Below are 18,848 nucleotides of genomic sequence, written 5' to 3'. Positions count from 1 at the left end.
GTTTTAAGCACTTTGTAACTTGTTTTTGAAAAGTGCTCTACAAATAAGGATTATTATTATTATTATTATCTGATCTGCTAGTTGAGTTACTGAAAAGAGGAAAAATAAACATTTTCAAACGTCATGTTTTCAGTTTAGTAGGACTGAGCCAGCATAGCAGGAACACCAACCACTCTGACATGATGTTTAGAGATGAATTCATTAAGGACACAAGAACTGAGATACAGAATGAGCACTTTTACTCTTACGTCCATTCACTGGGGAATACTTTTATACTGTTACTTATGAAGAATTTAGAGGACTTTTACAGTAGATCTGATATTCCTACATTTTTTAGGTAAAGGAAAATTGTCCTATATTTAAAGACAATTATTTACTGCAGCTGGATGGTGGAGACGCAGCGTTGGTGCTCTTTGAACAACACATCTGGGCTTCAGCTGGGACAACAATGAGGCTGAAATGAGAATCAGGATTTTGTCTCCTGAGCTATAGAAGAGCATCCATTGAGCATTCAAATATAATATAATATAATATTATAGTAATGACATATGTAATGGGTCACATCTTATTAGCACATGTAGATCATTTACGTTACATTTATTCATTTATTCATTTAGCCGACGCTTTTATCCAAAGCGATTTACAATTGTTATACATGTCAGAGGTCAGAAGTCGCACGCCTCTGGAGCAACAAGGGGTTAAGTGTCTTGTTCAGGGACACAATTGTGGATGTAATTTATTTACAGTATTTTATATATTGTTCAAATTGCAGTCTTAAGAAAAAGGTCAGTCTGTCCTCACAGTTGTAGTCCAGTCAGATTTCTGAAAGCTGAAACTACAGTATCACCCCTCACATTTATGTAAATATTTAAGCATTGGACATTTTCTCTTAGGGGTGTCCTCACTTTGTTGCCAGCGGTTTAGACATTAACGGCTGTGTGGTGTGTTATTTTGAGGGGACAGCAGATTTACACTGTTATACCAGCTGCACGCTCACATTACATTGTAGTAAAGTGTCATTTCTTCAGTGTTGAAACATGAAAAGATAGAATCAGATATTTACAGACATGTACTGACTTTGTGAGATACTGTGTGTCTAAAGAGGTTTTCATCCTGAGTCTGTCTGCTCAGGTCTAATGTGATTCTGTCTTTACTATCCATGTTGTCCCTGAGAACCTCACTGTAGGAATGAGACAGGACTGTCCCCGCGTACAAACCTCCATGAAGAAAAGGTTTGGTCTGGTGTGACAGAACAGGTCTGCAAAGAGTCCTGAACTCAGCCCCATCCAACACCTCTGGGATGCAACAAGTCCTCCAAACTCAGTAAAGAAAAAGCGCCGTCTGCAGAACAGCACAAAAAGTGAGTTGGACAGACGTGTCTCTAGCGCCTCCACGTGGCTACAGGAGCTCATTACAATCAACAGGAACGTGCCTGTGTCAGGTGGCAGCACGCCACACTGTCACGTGCTGCTGAGAGGTTCCTGTCCAGGTCTGATCTCACCACCAACTGTCCCCCTCATGTGTTTTTCCTCTGAAGGGCCTGTTGTATCATTGTCTGCAGAACACTGCTGGGTTTAAGATGAAATATATAATATAGAGAACAATGTAGTAACGTGCTGTTGGCTTTATGGACACCTGTGAACCCTCTAACCAATAGGATTGCTGTCGTAGGTTTCATTTTTGTTGCTTACGTTCATGTTCAGTGAAGGTGTGAGAGACGCTTTTTGATGCTTTTAACTGATGCTTAAATATAAAGATAATCACTTGAACAGAGCCAACTCTCTATATTTCAGTCTTGTTTAGTGTAGTTGAGTCTGGAGTTTGTGGGGGTGCAGCCATAGCCACCTTGAAAACAGTCCCAAATGTTTGTATTTTGCTATGTGGATAACTTTTTCCCAGATGAACATGGCAACACTGATACCTAGTTTGGACACGTTACATCAACAACGTCTGGTCTGGGGCTGCATGAGTGCCGCCGGCTCTGCGGGCGCTCCGGCTCATTGAGGGAACCATGAACGCCAACATGAACTGTGACAAACTGAAGCAGAGCAGGATCCCCTCCCTTCAGAGTCCGGGCCGCAGGGCAGCATTCCAACACGATAACGACCCCAAACACACCTCCAAGAACGACCGCCGCCTCGCTGAAGAAGCTGAGGGTAAAGGTGATAGACTGGCCGACACGTCTCCAGACCTGAACCCTACTGAGCATCTGTGGGGCTCCTCAAACAGAAGGTGGAGGAGCGCAAGGTCTCTAACATCCACCAGCTCCGTGATGTGGAGCAGTGGAAGAGGACTCCAGAGCCAACCTGTGAAGCTCTGCTGAACTCCAGGCCCAAGAGGGTTAAAGCAGCGCTGGAAAATACTGGAGGCCACACAGAATATTGACTCTTTGGGTCCAATGTGGACATTTTCACTTAATCAGATATTTCTAAAAATGTGAGGGTGGACTGTGCTGCTGTATATTTAACCAGACAGGATCCTGCTGTCGTTGATTGAAGTCGTTCATCTCGAGGTTGTTTCATTATTGCCACTGATTGATGAATCAGTTAATCATTCAGTCTGTGACGTGTCCCTCTCAAGTTCACACAGCTCACGGTGTTTTTTATGACCAGACAGGAGAACGAAACTGAACCCTTACGCGGAAGAATTATTCACCCGTCAGAAATGACACAGCGAATCTGTGTACGCGAAGGTCGAGAGGTCAGTGTTTGTGCTCCAGGGATATGGAACATTTCGAGATTGAAATATTTCCTTTATTGCAGCTTGACATGTTTTCAAACAGTTTTTGAACAGTTCCCATCATGCTTTGGGTGATGTACACAGGAAGTGGAATGTTGCCGTGGAGTCTGCAGCCATCTTCACTTCCTTGTGTTGTTCAGGATCATTGTCCTGCTGATTTGGGGCAACAAGTTGAATCTGCTCTCATGCTGAAAACAATAAATTACTCGACTGCTGTAGTTAATGTGTCTGTTCTGTGAGACTTCTTTACTGCATTTAAGAGGAAAATCTAGCACTTTTCATTACATTTATCTGATGGATGGAGTTAGTTTGAGTCATTTTTACTTATGCAATATTATGCAAATATATCCAATAACTACATGACCAATATTCCAAATGCAAATACAAACACTTTAAGATAATAAAAATCTGTATCTGATTTGCTGCCCATCCTTTTTTGTTCACGTACGCCTGTACGCGGGTCCTTATGTGGCTCATGTGTAAAATAGATGTATTCTATTGTTTTGTTGACGGCTTTTATTCTGGTATTTCCTGTGTGACGGTGTTTTCACACTGAGTAAAAAGTGTATAAATAAACACAAGGGGGTTTAATCGGTTAAAGATTTAGTGAACGTTTACTTGACGTTAGCCGACCTGATGTGGTGTTAGTAAAGTCACGCTCACGGCACCAAGGGCAGAAAAGTGGAAAGTAACTAAGTAGATTACAGTTCTGAGGTAATTCTACTTTACTTGAGTGTTTCCATTTTCTGCTTCTTGATACTTTGACTTCACTACATGTATCTGACAACTTTAGTTACTTTTTCACTTAATTGAAATCATATTAGGAAGGATGATTTTAAAAGTACAGTATGAACAGATTTTATGAAAATAAAGTTGTAAAATAAAAAGCATTAGAATTTGAATACAACTAAATCTGTAATATTTCTAGCAATAAGTTGTAATATTTAGAGAATAAATTTCTAATATGACAAAGTGTAAAGCATGAAGAGCTATTTTTTATATCAACTGAGTTTATTTGTCACGTGTAATCATTAAGGTGCAATCACAGGACAATACAGTAGTAATATTAGAAAAATCTTAAGCTTGGAATGAAGTTGGGATATTTTCCAACATGCAGTGACAATAAACATCACAAGATTTTCAATAGTTTACTGAGCAGCTGACTGGATTTTATCGCCCGCTGCACTCGAGTTAAAGTGAGATCTGTTTTAAGGTGAAGCTCTGAGCTGCAGATGTGGTTGAACTTCTGACTATATTTCCACTCCAGAGTTTAAAACCTCTCTCTCTGTCTCTGTTTCCGTTATCCTGCTGCTGCGAGTCACATGACGCCCCGTGCTGCATTCACTGACTCGGATCAAAGTCGGAAAAACGAACGTTAAAAATAAAATAACTAAACAACTAAATCTAACGAACATAGATGAAATTATGAAAGTAAGGACACACGGGCAACTTTTTGAGCCATGTTGCTGGTGGCAGGTCCGACTTTGGCCCAGTCACTAATGGACAGGTTGTCACATTGAGACGCTGCCCCTCCTGCCTGTAAACACAGTGCTTCCCTCAGAATGACAGCGTATATAAATAGGATTTGACCATTTTAAATAGAAACTAAATCAAAGTTAAATCAGCCTTGATAATGTGTCAGGCCGCCACAAATAAATCAGTGTGTGGGAAACGCCTCCTGTAGAGGTCGTCCAGCTGGATCTTTGCCTTGATGGAGGCCGGGGTGTCAGCATCTGGGACTGAAGGCTGCGGTACATGACGTGAGGCTGCACGCTGCAACGTCATCCTCACTTTGATCACGTGACAAGACCAGTAACAGCTTTTTTTAAATTTTAATTTTAATTTTTTTTAATGTAGAAAACACTTAATGGCTTATTTCAACAACCTGAAACATGAAACAGTGTTACAGTAATAATCTTTACTCATTGCCATTGATGGCAACGTTGCTCTGCACGATTGCTCTAGAAGTTGCTCTGAGTATCATCAGCTTAATAGGCAATACTTCCCAGAATACTCGTTGGTTGTTTGTTTCTTCAATAGCCTAGTTTTGCTTGTGTCATCAGTTTAACTTTATTAATGAATCTTCTTCAAACATTAAACTTTAACTCTTCAGTGATGCGAAGTTAGTTTCCGACTCGCCAGGGGAAGTGAAAAGAAACCACTGTGCCAAGAGCTGTCAGATCTGGACTAGATCGATAGATATACATAGATAGATGTGTGAAAATGGAAAAAATGTGTTCCAGCCTAAAGGTAAAAATTTTCATTTTCACAAATCTCAAAACTTTGTTTTAGTCTCTTTGGGACATTCTAGTCCAGATTTGACAGCAGAACGGGTTTTGACAGCATGTTGTTGTATAATATTTATTATCTAAAAAGTCAGCCAAATAAAGTGATGCGGGTGAAATATAAAATAATTTTATATATTCGATGCTGGACTGAAATGATTCATTTTCACCACGTCACTGTCTTTGCTCCTTCACATTTCCTCCCGTCCGTGAAGGCAGCACGAGTCCTGGTTTATTAGATCGGGACAAGCAGCAGCTGGGATCAGTTGAGAGTCGGACTGAAGCCTGATGGGGGTGAAAGTTTCGGTGTGCGGCGGAAAGGAAGGCATGTGATGCGGGTCCTCGGAGATGGACGCTCCGCGGTGACGTTTACGACAAAAACGGACCGGTTTGGACTTTTGTCCTGCAGAGACACAAACACTGCACCTCGGACAGGAAGTCTGGACACTCTCCGAGCAGCGTTGAAATAACTTTTTCAGTTTGGGGAAGAGTTGAGTCGGAAAAGTTTGAGAGATGTCCGAGCCAGAGAAGAGCGAGGAGGTCCCTGCTGAGTCTGCGGAAAAAGGAAAAGGACTTCCTAACGGAGGGAATCCTGCAAAAACCAAAGAGGTGAGAGCGACTGCAGCCGGCTTCTGTCCTCCCGTGAGCCTCAGACTGAGGACGTGTGCGGTTCCTTCACATGACAGCTGTAGAGAGACGGACTTTGGTCCTTTGCGCCTCATAAAGCGCGTAAACAGCGATGAAGACGCAGATCAGAAACTCGGCAGCAGCTTAAAGGTGTCTAAAGAATGATGAACACTGGATGTGAATAATTAACGTGCAATTCCCATTTTATGTCTCTGAAAGTCCCTGTTCTGTGAGACAGCTCACACCTCTGCTGGAGATTAATCTGGATGTTTTTAACTGAGTGATCATCATTAAGTAGACTTTATGAAAAGTGCTCACGAGTCCACAATGACTTCTTCAGATGAATTTACTTCGCAGAGAAAAGCAGAAGCTCTGAGACAGAAGAGAATAAATATGAAATTATGAATGGATTATCAGAATAGTTGCCACAGCTCTGCCGTAAGAAGTTCTGTCTCCACGAAGCTTCGCCTGTTTGTGGAGATGAAAAAGGGAAATGAGGGAAAATCAATAGTAAAATACCAAAATATGCACACGTTGAAAATATGAATCTTAAAATCACACAGAAAAGATACAGTGAGTGTGTGGACCTCATAAAAGTGGGTTTTCAGGACCGATTTAAAAGATAAGGCATTATCAGGCAGATCGTTCCAGATGTGAAGGATCCTGATGGCAAAAGCTTCGTCCCCTTTTAATAACTACATAATAATAATAATCTTACACCTCAGCGTCCTTCCTGATGACCCCAGACTGTTCAGATTTAATCTGAGGACAAAAAAACCAAATCAGCGAGTTTAACATTAATATGTTGTTCTTGTGCGTCGTGCTGCTGCCTGCTGGGCAGTTTAGCGTCTGTGAGCTGTTTCAGCAGACGGAGAGCGAGGGAATGAAAGCTTGTGTGATGGATTCAAGAACTTTAAAACTCCAGACTGAATCCCTGTCTCGGGTCTGATGTGGTCTCACGTTCTCGGTGTGGTGATGTGCAGCCGTCCTCTCAACACGCTGCCCGACATATTTGGTGTCTTAAAACCGAGGTTGGGTTAATAACAGCTGTCTGTGTTTCAGGACTTCGACCTGGCGGCCATCTACGTGTCGGACGCTCAGTACAACAGGAACATCTACTTCGACACGTCGCCTGAGGCCGTGAGGTGAGACCACCAGAGTTTAGTCCCCATCGTACCCTGAACCCTGTAGGCCAGTGTGTCCATCTCAGAAACCACTTTCAGCTGAACTTCGTGAGGCCTCAGGACTCTACGTGGTTCTTTATGTGCAAGTCTGGTGATGTTCTATATTTCTTGTCAACAAACGTTCATGTTGTGACTCAAACCAGCCGTGAGTTTATACTAACAAATTCTGTGTTTATAACATCCTGATGTCTCTTCTTCCTTCCCCATAGAGCTCCGTCGTTGTTGTTGTTGTGTGTACGTACTTATGCTACCTTCAGGGACACATTAAAGTTCAGTTGACTGTCCAAGCAGTTTCCTAAATTGGGTAAAGGCAGATTTTAGGGTCTCCAGGAATGAATGCAAGTCTAAGCTTGTGTGTCGTCAGGCTGTATCTGCGCTACAACCACTGGCTCCCTAAGGTGCTCCTCTACTTCTTCATCCTGGTCGATCTGTCTCTGGCGATCTTCGAGGAGCCGGCTGTCCTCCCTCTGCCTACATGGGTAAGACTTACACAAGTTCTCTGGATGTATAAAAGCTCTTGAAGCCCAGCAGGTCGCCCGCAGATTGTCCACAATTCAGTCGTTCATTTCATTTAATGGAAACTATGAGCACCAAAGTGTTTAGATCCATTATATGAGAACATGGTAAACTGTTCCGACGCAGCTCGGACGGGGAAAGGGAAGCAACATAAAGCAGATGGTTTTGGTTTGTTAAAGTTATTTATTTTTGCAGAGTTTAAACTAACAGAAACGGGCACGTGAAAACAATATAAGAAAAGGAGTTCTCTAGAAATGAGATTACTAACCGCTAAAACAAAAGTATTAAACAAAAACCTTCTCTGGCTTCTTCAAACTAAACCCAGCCTGGCCCAGTTTCTGAGGCGAGGACCAAGACGGATCAGTTTTTACCAACCACTGATACTTCGAGTGGGGGGGGGGGGACAAACACACTAGTTCATCTACTAATTAGCTTCAATGCTAACGCAAACAATTCCACTCAAACACAGTCAACATAATCGCAGGAGAGACAAGCTGATCACAAGAATGACAATTTTATACAAGTAATATTCATACTGGTTTGAATACACTTTGATACTGTTTCCCATCTTTGCTGGCCTTTTTAATTAAAGGCCCAATTACAGGCCAGTGGCCTGCACTACGAAGGGAGTTCAACCTACTCAGGGTTAACTCGGGGTAACAAACTGCTGGATCAGATGTTGGTTAGTTGAGTCCCTGTTAACTTAATTGGAGTTGGTGCGCGTTCGCATAAAAGGGGCGTGTTCGGCCAAAGTTTTTTCGCAACGGCGGAAAAACTACCGTATTTCTCCAGAGGAGTGCACGTTGGAAGTGTCAGGAAATTCTGAATGTAAAGACAAGTTAACGGCTAAATCTAACAACGTGGCGGCCGACAGAGCCAGGGAGGCTTGTTGGCATCGCATGGAGTAAATTTGTAGCCTAATTATCTTCACAGTGTTCTTATTGTAGTTCAAATCTCTATTATGAATTTTATGGGCTCTTCTTTTATGTGTAATATGATTAAGATGTAAAGGTCCAGCTGCACATGAGGTCCACTGTGATGGAAGAAAAGGAGCCAGCGGAGAGGGGGAATAATCTGAGACAGAATTTAATTACCAAGATTAATCTACAAGTAAAGAACTTGAATATTCTCTGATATTAGAGTCACATTTATGAGAGAAACTTCACTGTGCAAGGCTGAAACATCACACACGTGTCTGCCGTGTATTATACATGCACTGGAATATTAAACTTTACAGTTTGATTTAGCAGTGAGGAAACACTCCTGAGTTTAGCCCACAGTCACTATCATGCACCTCAGAGACTTTGGATTGGGCGTATTCAGAAGAAAACAGAGTGATTTTCGATTTTTTTATGACATAAATTTCAGGGAATTTCCGTTTTTTCTTCTTGTAAATTTCACACTTTCATCTAAGATCATATTTTTTTTCTCGGTTATTAACCCTGGCTCCCTATTATGGCCTACAGATGGGCTCCATCTAAGAAACTGTCCCGTTGATTAAGATTCCTCTCTAAAATCCCAGCTCGGCTGCAGGGCTCGCAGTCTGAACGTCATGCTGTTGTGTTCAGAACTTCAGCTGCAGTGTGTGTATGAATACTTCTCATCAGTAACACTGAGTACAGATGTGGGGTGGAGTCCACGTGCAGGGTGACCTCGAGTTAACCACCAACAAAACCTGCTCGGAGCAGTTTAGAGATCCGGCATAAATTGCCATGGCAACAGACCCCGGGTAACACCTGTCCACCTTTCGTAGTACCTGAAGTTACCTGGATAAGGCATTTCCCCCGCTTCGTAGTAAAGGCCACCGGTGAGCAAATAAAAGCGCTGGCTGTTAATTGAAGTTCTACTGGTTTCTCGTTAAAGATGTTTTTGAAACTTTAATGTTCATCTGAGAGCCAATCAGGAACCAAGATGTCGTGTGACCGTCACTGTCTGATGGCTAACGTTTAATTTAAAGACTGAGGAGGACACATTTTGTGAAAAATGAAACCAGCGTGTTAAAATCACTCATGCGTCAGCTGACTGTGTTTTTTGTTGTGTTTTCAGGCCACCATGCTGGTGGAGCTGCTCTGTCTGCTCGTCTTCTCCCTCAGAATCGTTCACTACGCCAAGGTGATCCCCCGAGAGAAGTTCTGGAAAGATCCCAAAAACATCTGCATCCTCGTCATAATCATGGTAGGAGGGGCTTACCGACGTCATCGGTCTGGTGGGAGGGGCTAAGATGTGACGTAGGAAACTTGCCCAGTCACTTTGTTCCATTGGCCACAAAAAAAGACTATGAGAACAACTGAATCCAGAACGCCTGAAACCAGACCAAACCAGAACTTAAACCAGAACAAGTGAAACCAAATCAAGATCCAAATCAACTGAAACCAGAATAACTAAAGACAGACCAAACCAAAATCAGAATACTGGTACCAGTCAAAAAGATAACAATACCAACTGAAACCAGACCAAACAAAGATCCAGACCAACTGAAACCAGAACAACTTAGACCATACAGAGCCAAAACCAGAATAACTGAAATCATACAAAACCCAAAACCAGAAAGTAAAGCCAGAACATCTGAAACCAGACTAAAACGGAACTGAAACCAGAAAACCTGAAACCACACCAAAGCAAGACCAGAATACATTAAACTTGAATAACTGAAACCACAACAAATGAAACCAAACCAGAACAACTTCATAAGGCATGTACCTGTCTGGCTCATGTGTTAGCCGTTAGCAATCATGTCAGACCTATTAGACCCAAAACAAAACTGGTTCCGGGTTTCCGTCTTTCAAAGCCAGGTCATTTTTATCTGTTAAGGCTCACATCCAGGTTCTGTCACACAATTTGGATTCAGTTTTTTTTTTTTTTAAAGTTTGGTGCTGTGCAGACCTCCAGAGTAGAGGATCCCTGTAAACCTGTTTGTCATCTGAGGGACGAGGTTAAGTAGCGGTGACGGTTGGTGAGTCGTACGGTTTGGGGCCCTGGACAGTTCCTGGTTTTTGGTGAGGAAGCTGAGCTGAGTTCCTGTCTGAGAGCTGCAGAGCCACAATGTGCTGAGAAGACTTTCTGCCTGTTGTTGTGAAACAACCTTTAGCCGCGGATGTTGCCTCGTCAGCACCTTTAGAGCTGAAAGGCTTCCTGGTGACTCAGTGACTGAGGCGACCAATCACGGCAGGGTACATGAAACGATATGAAAAACTGCTGAGCTGTTTACTGAGGCAGCAGGGAAACGTGTTGGACCTGTCGGGATGAAGGAGCGTTACTGATCCGGTGGAATCCAACAGCAGACGAGCCGGAACCATCAGAAGTCTAACATATAAACTCCTGAGGGACGAGCTCGCCGCTGCTTTTCCCTCTTCAGTTGCTTTTAAATGTCATTTCCTTTTCCTGTTTTGTCTCATGACTTCCTGTTTTGTCTCTTGGTCCTGATTGGTTCACACGGCAGGAAGTCTGAATCTGTTTAATTGATAAGCAGGAGGTCGAGTTCTGGAAACAAAAAGCTGTTAGGGTTGACGTTTGGGTGAGAGGTCGACCGTTGACCTGGATTAGTCGTCGTCCTCCTCCCTTTCAGTGAAGTGTGCTACCAAGACGAAAAGTTAAATTGCATTCTGTAATTCAAACATTGAAAACATGGAGGAGAGATGAAACCTGATTCTGATATCCCCCCGCTATGAAACCAAAATGGCAGCAAACCTTTCAGAGCTGAGAAGCTGAAATGTGCCGTGTTATATTTTACTTATTTTTATACAGTGTATAATCTGTGTGTGTTTGTCGTCCAGCTCACTCTGGTCGATATGATCATCTACGGAGCGCTGGAAGCTGCAAACTGTTACGCCGTCCGCTGGTCCAGAGTCCTGCGGCCGCTGCTGTTGGTCAACGTCACAGAGGGACGCCAGGTAACGGCCCGCCTGTCTCACCTGTCAGGCTTTTATTTATGTCGTCATGTAAATAAACTTCTCACGATAGTTTCATAGCTTTGATTTTGGCATCGAATGAATCAGATTGTCTGCTTCCTGCTCCTCAGAGGATTACTTGTTCAGCCAACCCGTTCTTACTCCCAAGGCGTCACACATGGAGGTGTGGTCAACACCCATTAGTGTCAGTTTGTCGCACTGGGGAAAGCGAAGTAGCATCACTTTTGAAGGCCAAAGGCAGGTTTAGGCATTTACTTAACAGAAAAGACCAAGTAAGGAGGTGGTAGAGCTGGGCCAGAAACCGGACTTGTTTCCCGTGTGAATCAAAACATTGAATGTTGAGGTCATTTTCAGGTTCCTCATCTTATTTAGAGTTTGTACCAGAGCAGGTTTCCATGGTTATATTTTTGTCAGACTGCACATTGCTGCAGCTCCTCTTTTCAGCCTGCGTTGGAGGCTTCGTTTTAGCTATGGAGTGATACATCTTGTCTCTAAATGATCTTTGTTGGGAGTTGCACATGCTCAGTTCCTAGTTAAGGACTACTAGCCAATCAGAAGCAGAGTAGGGCGGGTCGGCGAGAAGCCGGTAAACGGCTCGGGTTCAGCCGTACATGTTGCCGACCGGCTCGGCAACACGGACTGGAGCGAGAGTTTCAGAGCGGTGAGTTATTAATCTGTATCCATAAAGTTTTAACTGAGCTCTGTCTCTACATCACAGGAACAACTTTCTGTCCACTGACTGCCTGGAGGGTAGCTAGTGTTTGGAAGGGAGAGGAGAGCTGTGTGCTGCAGCTCGCTGTTTCTGAGGGCGTGTCGGAGTAGCCGCTCGGCGAGCGTTATATGAGGCGCGTTTAGCTTTCATCCCTGTGACGTCACAGGGATGAGAGGGAAGCGGCTGGACTACAAACAAGCTGTTTTCAGTTCAGAGCAGAGTTTTCTGTGGGAGATGGGAACTCACTTTGGGCTTTTTCACTTTGCAAACCTGTTACATGCACAAAAAAGGATATAACTCAATAAAGGAGAGGGGAAAAGCCAAAAAGCAGAATACCACCTCTTTAAATTACAAAGGTTACTTAATTTGCATAAGTTACGCAAGAAACATTACTTAACTCCCTAAGTGATGTAACATCGTGACAAACTATGATCTTTTCCTCAACCTAACAGAATTTTGTTTCACAACGTTAACAAGTACTTTTGTCTTTAAAGTCTAAACGGACGTTGCGTATTTGTTCTTGCTAACGTGACTGTGGCTCCTACACGTAGTACAATAACGACGCTAAAAGGTACCCAAGGCGTTAAAAAGCAACGCCAAGGGGTCTTGACCAAGCGTCCATATGACCAGTGTGGAGTGGGAACGTGTTGGTTTAGCTCCACTGCTGCTCAGACTCTGAGCTGCTTTATTCTGTCAGTGTCGCAGTGACTCAGGAGGTTTCTGGATCCACTACTTGTTAATATGATCTCATTTAAACTGAGAAGTTAGATTCTGCTCTGACTGACCAGCTGTTTTTTGACACTAATCATTAATCAGTTATCGATCAGCTGAGTTGGTGATTTAATATCACTTGACTTTGCAAAACAATATTTAATGAAAGTATTCGTACCAGAATAATAGATCAAAATCCTCTTTTAAAGAAACGAGTGTGAGCAGGTGTGTCTCAGGTAAACCCTCACACGAGATGGCGTGCTGCTGCTGACCGCCGGCCGGCCACCGTGTGTGTTGCTGTGCTGTAATCTCTGCATCATGAATGTGTTCTGCTGTTTAAACTTCCTGCTGCTAAACATGGAAATGTTTGACTCTGCGAGCTGATGGCGCCTGAACGCATCATTAGTTTGTGTCTGTGAGTCTGCGTCCTCTGGGAGGACGAGCGGCCTCCTAAACTCTGCGGTCTGTTTGTTTGTTTGTGTTCAGCTCCGCCGAGCGTTCAGAAGCATCCGGAACGCTCTGCCTCAGATCTTCTACGTCTTCCTGCTCTTCATGTTCAGCCTCCTCATCTTCTCCCTGATGGCCCTCAAGCTGCTGGGCAAACGGTGAGACGGCGTCCTCCTTTACAATCCACTGCACGAGCTTTTTCCAAACAGACGTACAAGCTTTGAAGGCTGGAAGGCAGCGGGTGGCCTCCAGCTGATCGATCCATCGCACATAAGTTTCAGTTCTACCAGAGCAGCAAACAGAACCCGGCTACAGAGCGTGAAGTCCGATCAATAAAGGGGGCGTTGCCATTTCCTGCTTTTATATTTGGGCAGCAGCTAGCAATTATTTTCATTATCGATTGCTGATTTATTATTAAACCTTGGCTTTATCTCCACGCTGACGTCCTGAAAGGTCTTCAAACCCACAGAGATTCAGGTCACTGTAGGAAACGGCTGAAAAGCTGGAACCAGTGAATTTTAGGAGTTTTTTTTTCCAGGAAAAAATGACTTAAATGATTAATTATTATTATAATAATAGTTTCTAATTAATTTTCTGTTAAACTAATCGATTCAATAGAATTTTAGTTATATTTTGTGCAAAACGAACAAATTATGATGAAACTGGATAAATATTTTATTTATATGGCGCTAATTTACCACAGAAGTTATCTCACTGCACTTTTCATACAGAGCATGTCAGACTGTGGTCTATTAACAGAGACCCAATCATGAGCAAGCACTTGAGCAGAACCTTGACTTATTATTATTTTATATATATATATATATACACACACACACACACACTTTATTTTCATAAAAATGGCAATACAACAAAAGATCATGAGAGCTGTAAGGCGCTGTATTAGTAACCTGTTTAGTGGTTTTGACCCGATCCTGTATGATGAAGAATCTTGTATTTACGACGCAGAGCCTGAAGCTTGGATAAGGACCCTAACAGTAAAAATGAATTTATTTTAACCCGAAAAAAGAAACCACAGGGTTTTTCAGCCCCGAGTCTTCCCCTCAGGCTGCATACTGTACATGAATGACTCCTGACAGACAAAACTCGGGACAATTTAAAGTCTGGCAACTCTTAATGCTGCGAGCGCTGGGTGAAATACGAAGCCGCCCACAGTGTGAGTGTTTTAACCTTTCGCTTCTTCTCTGATCAGTTTAAACTGTAAAAAGACGGTTTGAAGATATTCGTCCTGTAAAAAATGGCTAATTGGGCCCAATGTGGACATTTTCACTGTTGCCAGCGGTTTAGACATTTTGAGGAGAGTTATACAAGCTGTACACTCACTTCTTTACACGTGTCATTTCTTCAGTGTTGTCACATGAAAAGATTTAATCAAGTATTTACAGACATGTGAGGGGTGGACTCGCTTTGTGAGATACTGTAAGTACAAATTAGAAGTATTTGTACTCGAGTATTTCCTTCTACTCTGCCTCAGATGCAGGTATTGTACTTTTTACTTCTACGTTTATCTGACAGCTTCAGTTTCTTTACAAGTTAAGAATTTTACACAAAACACATGAAGAGTTTATATAAAATAATGATTAGTTTACCAACAGTTTACTTAAATACTTATTAAGTACAGCTGACAGGATCAGTCGGTGACAGAAAACTGTCAACTACTTTGATGGATTAAGACGTTTATCATGTAAAACCATTTCACAGTTCACAGATGTGAAGATTTGCTTCTTTTCCTTTTAATTTATTTGTAATCATTTTGAGCTTTGTGCTGTTGGTTACACAAAACAAACAATGTGAAGGCGTCACTTTGGGCTCTTTTCAGAATTTCAATTGTTTGCTGATCTCCGTGTGTTTTGTGTGCAGAGGACTGAAGACTGTGGAAGGAACTCCGTACTTCACCAACTACCTGGAGGTCGTCTTCGACCTTTACGTCCTCGTCACCACGGCCAACAGCCCCGACGTCATGTAAGACCCTGGAACAAATCCTCCTCAGTCTGTGTTCACTGATCTGAGCCCGGAGGACTCCGGTGACCTCTGACCCGAGGTCGTATAAGTGAAATCGTAAAAGTGTTTTTAAAACGCCTTTCTACTACAGCTAAATACAACCTCCTACCATAAAGGAGGAAGTTGGTGATGCAGCAGAAACGCATTCACAGGGGAAGAAATTTCAGCTTATTTTCTCCTTTTTTCATTTAGTTATTTTAGCAAGTCATGAATTTATCACAGCGCCTTCATGTTTCTGCAGTCAGAGGAAGAAAAGAAGAAGGAAGTGACTCTCAGAAACTTTTATCTGTCTATCTGCATGTTCGGTTTTCTGCTTCTCTTCCGCAGGATGCCGGCGTACAACACCAGCTCGGTCTTCGCCATCTTCTTCATCCTGTACATCCTCATCAACACCTACATCTTCATGTCCGTCTTCTTGGCCGTCGTCTACAACAACTACAAGAAATACCTGAAGGTACGACGGTGTGATCCAGTCTGCACCGAGTTACAGTACCTGGTACTTCCAGCCCCGGGTTTGCTTCAGTGGTAGTTTGATGGCACTGAAATGTCTGAAATTGAAAGTCCGCAGACTTCAGAAGGACAGAACACCTTCAGCGACCCGTGCTGCTGAGACAGTTAGTCTAAAGAGAAGAAAGACATGTTTGTATCTTGTCTTTCTCTGGCGGAAGGTTTCAGCCTCTGTTTGTCAGCTGCTCCTCCTCCTCGGCGTCAGCATTAATTCTTGTCGGGAGAAGATCTCCGCTCTTCTTCACTCGTCATGAATTAGTTTTTTCTTTGGCAGCGAAACACGAGGCGTCAAACTCCTGCAGGTTAAACTGAACCGACTGAATGTTTTACTGCCGACTGACTCGCCTAGCAGCATTAAAGCTACAAAGAACCCATGATGCATCACTCTACTCCTCTGACATCTGTAATCTCAACCTCGAACCTTCTGTTATAAGACAGCCTTTTATCTCAGTTTATCTTCAGCTTACCGAAACAACTGTCGTTAATCTAATTACAACAATGTGATTGCTACTCAGACAACTTCGGGGGCCCCTGAGGTCCTGATGTCTGTGGGAAAGTTACCTGGTCTGCTGGGGTGGTAGTCGAGCGCTCTGTATGGTGGCTCTCAGGTGCAAAAACGCATAAAAACACAATAGAGGGTAGGCTTTGATGTCACTTCCCCTTCCGGAACACGCTGGACTGAGTGGCAAAACATCTGTTACCAAGACTGCGATTAGCAAACTGGGAGTAAAACAAGTGAATATTTGCTGGACTCGACGGTGATCCTTACTGCTCACCAAGGAACCGGTGAGCCAGAATTTGTGTTTTAGCTGATTCAAGCTAACACTGCTGCTCGTCTGTCTGCCACTGAGTGTAACTGTGTTCTGTGACGTCATGCACGTACCCTCTATTGACCCTTCGCTAAGCCCCGCCCATCTTAGTTACTGTTAAGTCCGACAAACTGTCGGCGCTGCCCCTGTCTATTGCTGCGCTCCCCGGAGAAATATTGTCAAATTTGTTGAAAAAAGCGACCTCAGAAAGAAGCAGTCGCATTACACATTTCAAGGTTGAATTCAGGCTGTCAGACTGACGCAAACTGGCTCAGACTGACCTGAAAAATATGAAAGATAGAAGCTAAAGCTAACTTACTTTACATTCAGCAGGAAGTTAGCTAGCGTTAGCTAACATCACATTAGGAACAATCCACAGCCGTGTCCACATGTTTCTGGATTTGTTTTAGGTTTTGGAAAGAGAATAAATCGTCCTTCTCCTTTCAGTCTCTCTGGTAGCTGCTGTAACTGTTACAAGATGCTGCAGGAACAGCGTTTGACCAGATCTTAGAAAAATACAGCCAGAAAAAGCTAGAAAACGACTGTTTCTGCATTAGTCACTGCAGCGCAGCCATGAAAGTGTCGGACGTCAGTTAGAGCGAGTCCTATACTGCGCTGTGATTGGCCAGCTGCGTATTCAGGGTGTGGCTTAGTGAAGGGTCAATTAGCAAATATAAAAAAATCTCTCAAAATCCGTTAGACTTGAAGAAACCGACCCGGATCAGAGGGAGGAGTCACTGAGCCTGACCCGAACACCGAGCATGACGCAGTGTGTAGCTTCCGTGCTGCGTTCAGAAGTTGCTGTCAAATAAAATGTAAATGCTCCGTACTTGTATAGCGCCTTTCTCGTCTTTTCGACCGCTCACAGCGCTTTTACACCACATCTGCATTCACCATTCACACACATTCATACACTGGCAACAGCCGCCAGGGGAAATTCGGGGTTCAGTATCTTGCCCAAGGACACTTCGACACGCAGCCTGGAGGAGCCGGGGATTGAACCCCATCACTGAACAGCAGGATAGTAGTGCAACACTGTAGATTCTCACTAAAAAGAATTTGAAGCTAACCCTAACCCCCATCTCTTTATTTTTCTTCTCTTGGTCACGAACATGACGTGAACATCGACACAAACCGCTTCCAGCTCAGAGAAACCTGGAGATGTTTTCATCTTCTAGATCTCTGTGATGAAGTCTCTCTCTGTGTCCTCCAGGAGGAGGTACGGCAGCTGGTGAGGGCCAAAAGGCACAAGATGGTGCGAGCGTTCGCCGTCCTGCAGGAGAAGCGGGAGGAGGGCGGGGAGCCGGTGGTGACCCAGGCGAACTGGAACCAAGTGGTCCGACTGGTCCAGCCCAGCATGAGCAACGCCCAGAGAGAGCTGCTGTGGAGCGTCTCCGACGACCAGAACCAGGGCTGCATCGGTGGGTCGCACACAGACTCCCATTGGCCGTCAGTGACAGCAGATTTAATGCCATTAGAGAAGAAACTCTGCTGCCTGTTTTGTACCTGACAGTGCTCCATCACTGATTGGCTTCCACCAATGTGTCCCTGAGCAGGACACTTGACCCCTCGTTGGATAAAAGCGTCAGCTAAAAGAGGAATTATAATTATTAATTAGATACCAGAGCACAGAGCTCTTTGTGATAAACATGCAGAAACAGAAGGATTGCAGTTGTTAGTGCATCAAAGATCTAACAAAGCAAATTCATTTAGCGCATTTATTGTTAAATAACCATAAACCCCATTGTGCCTTTTTTTTTTTTATTTAAGTAACTTTGTTTCATGAATCCATCAAACCTTCATGTATCTGCAGTCAGAGCGAGGAAGAAGCTGTCCACAGAAAAGAAGAAGGAAGTGACTCTTTGAAAATCTGTGAAAACCAATTTAACGTTAAGGGTCCATGCATTTATTTACCGCTTCCTTTTTCTTTTTGAACAACGGCCGGCGGGCGTTTAAACTGAGTCTGGCTTTGTCCAGATGCTCAGCTTCTGCACCGTCACAGCAGCCCTCAACCTTCTGCATTGTCACTGTCTTCACACATACGGTGCCTTGCGAAAGTATTCGGCCCCCTTGAACTTTGACCTTTTGCCACATTTCAGGCTTCAAACGTAAAGATATAAAACTGTAATTTTTTGTGAAGAATCAACAACAAGTGGGACACAATCATGAAGTGGAACGAAATTTATTGGATATTTCAAACTTTAACAAATTAAAAAACTGAAAAATTGGGCGTGCAAAATTATTCAGCCCCCTTAAGTTAATACTTTGTAGCGCCACCTTTTGCTGCGATTACAGCTGTAAGTCGCTTGGGGTACGTCTATCAGTTTTGCACATCGAGAGACTGAAATTTTTGCCCATTCCTCCTTGCAAAACAGCTCGAG

At 43.4% G+C, this 18,848-nt stretch overlaps 1 protein-coding gene across 2 annotated transcripts in view; it reads left to right on the top strand.

The window, feature by feature from the left end:
• The first annotated feature begins 5,272 nt into the window (after nucleotides 1–5,272).
• Nucleotides 5,273–18,848, top strand: part of tpcn3 (two pore segment channel 3) — a 32,974-nt gene continuing 19,398 nt past the window's right edge. For both annotated transcript variants that reach the window (XM_046047943.1, XM_046047942.1), the window contains exons 1-9: nucleotides 5,273–5,633; nucleotides 6,714–6,796; nucleotides 7,200–7,314; nucleotides 9,398–9,526; nucleotides 11,125–11,241; nucleotides 13,169–13,287; nucleotides 15,011–15,112; nucleotides 15,479–15,605; nucleotides 17,681–17,888. In XM_046047943.1, the coding sequence (XP_045903899.1) occupies nucleotides 5,538–5,633; nucleotides 6,714–6,796; nucleotides 7,200–7,314; nucleotides 9,398–9,526; nucleotides 11,125–11,241; nucleotides 13,169–13,287; nucleotides 15,011–15,112; nucleotides 15,479–15,605; nucleotides 17,681–17,888 (1,096 nt within the window). In that variant the 5' untranslated portion in view covers nucleotides 5,273–5,537. The remainder of the gene's footprint in view (nucleotides 5,634–6,713; nucleotides 6,797–7,199; nucleotides 7,315–9,397; nucleotides 9,527–11,124; nucleotides 11,242–13,168; nucleotides 13,288–15,010; nucleotides 15,113–15,478; nucleotides 15,606–17,680; nucleotides 17,889–18,848) is intronic.

The sequence above is a fragment of the Micropterus dolomieu genome, linkage group LG04 (genome assembly GCF_021292245.1).
Source record: "Micropterus dolomieu isolate WLL.071019.BEF.003 ecotype Adirondacks linkage group LG04, ASM2129224v1, whole genome shotgun sequence".
Taxonomy (NCBI): Eukaryota; Metazoa; Chordata; class Actinopteri; order Centrarchiformes; family Centrarchidae; genus Micropterus; species Micropterus dolomieu.
This window is presented reverse-complemented; position numbering and strand designations above follow the sequence as displayed.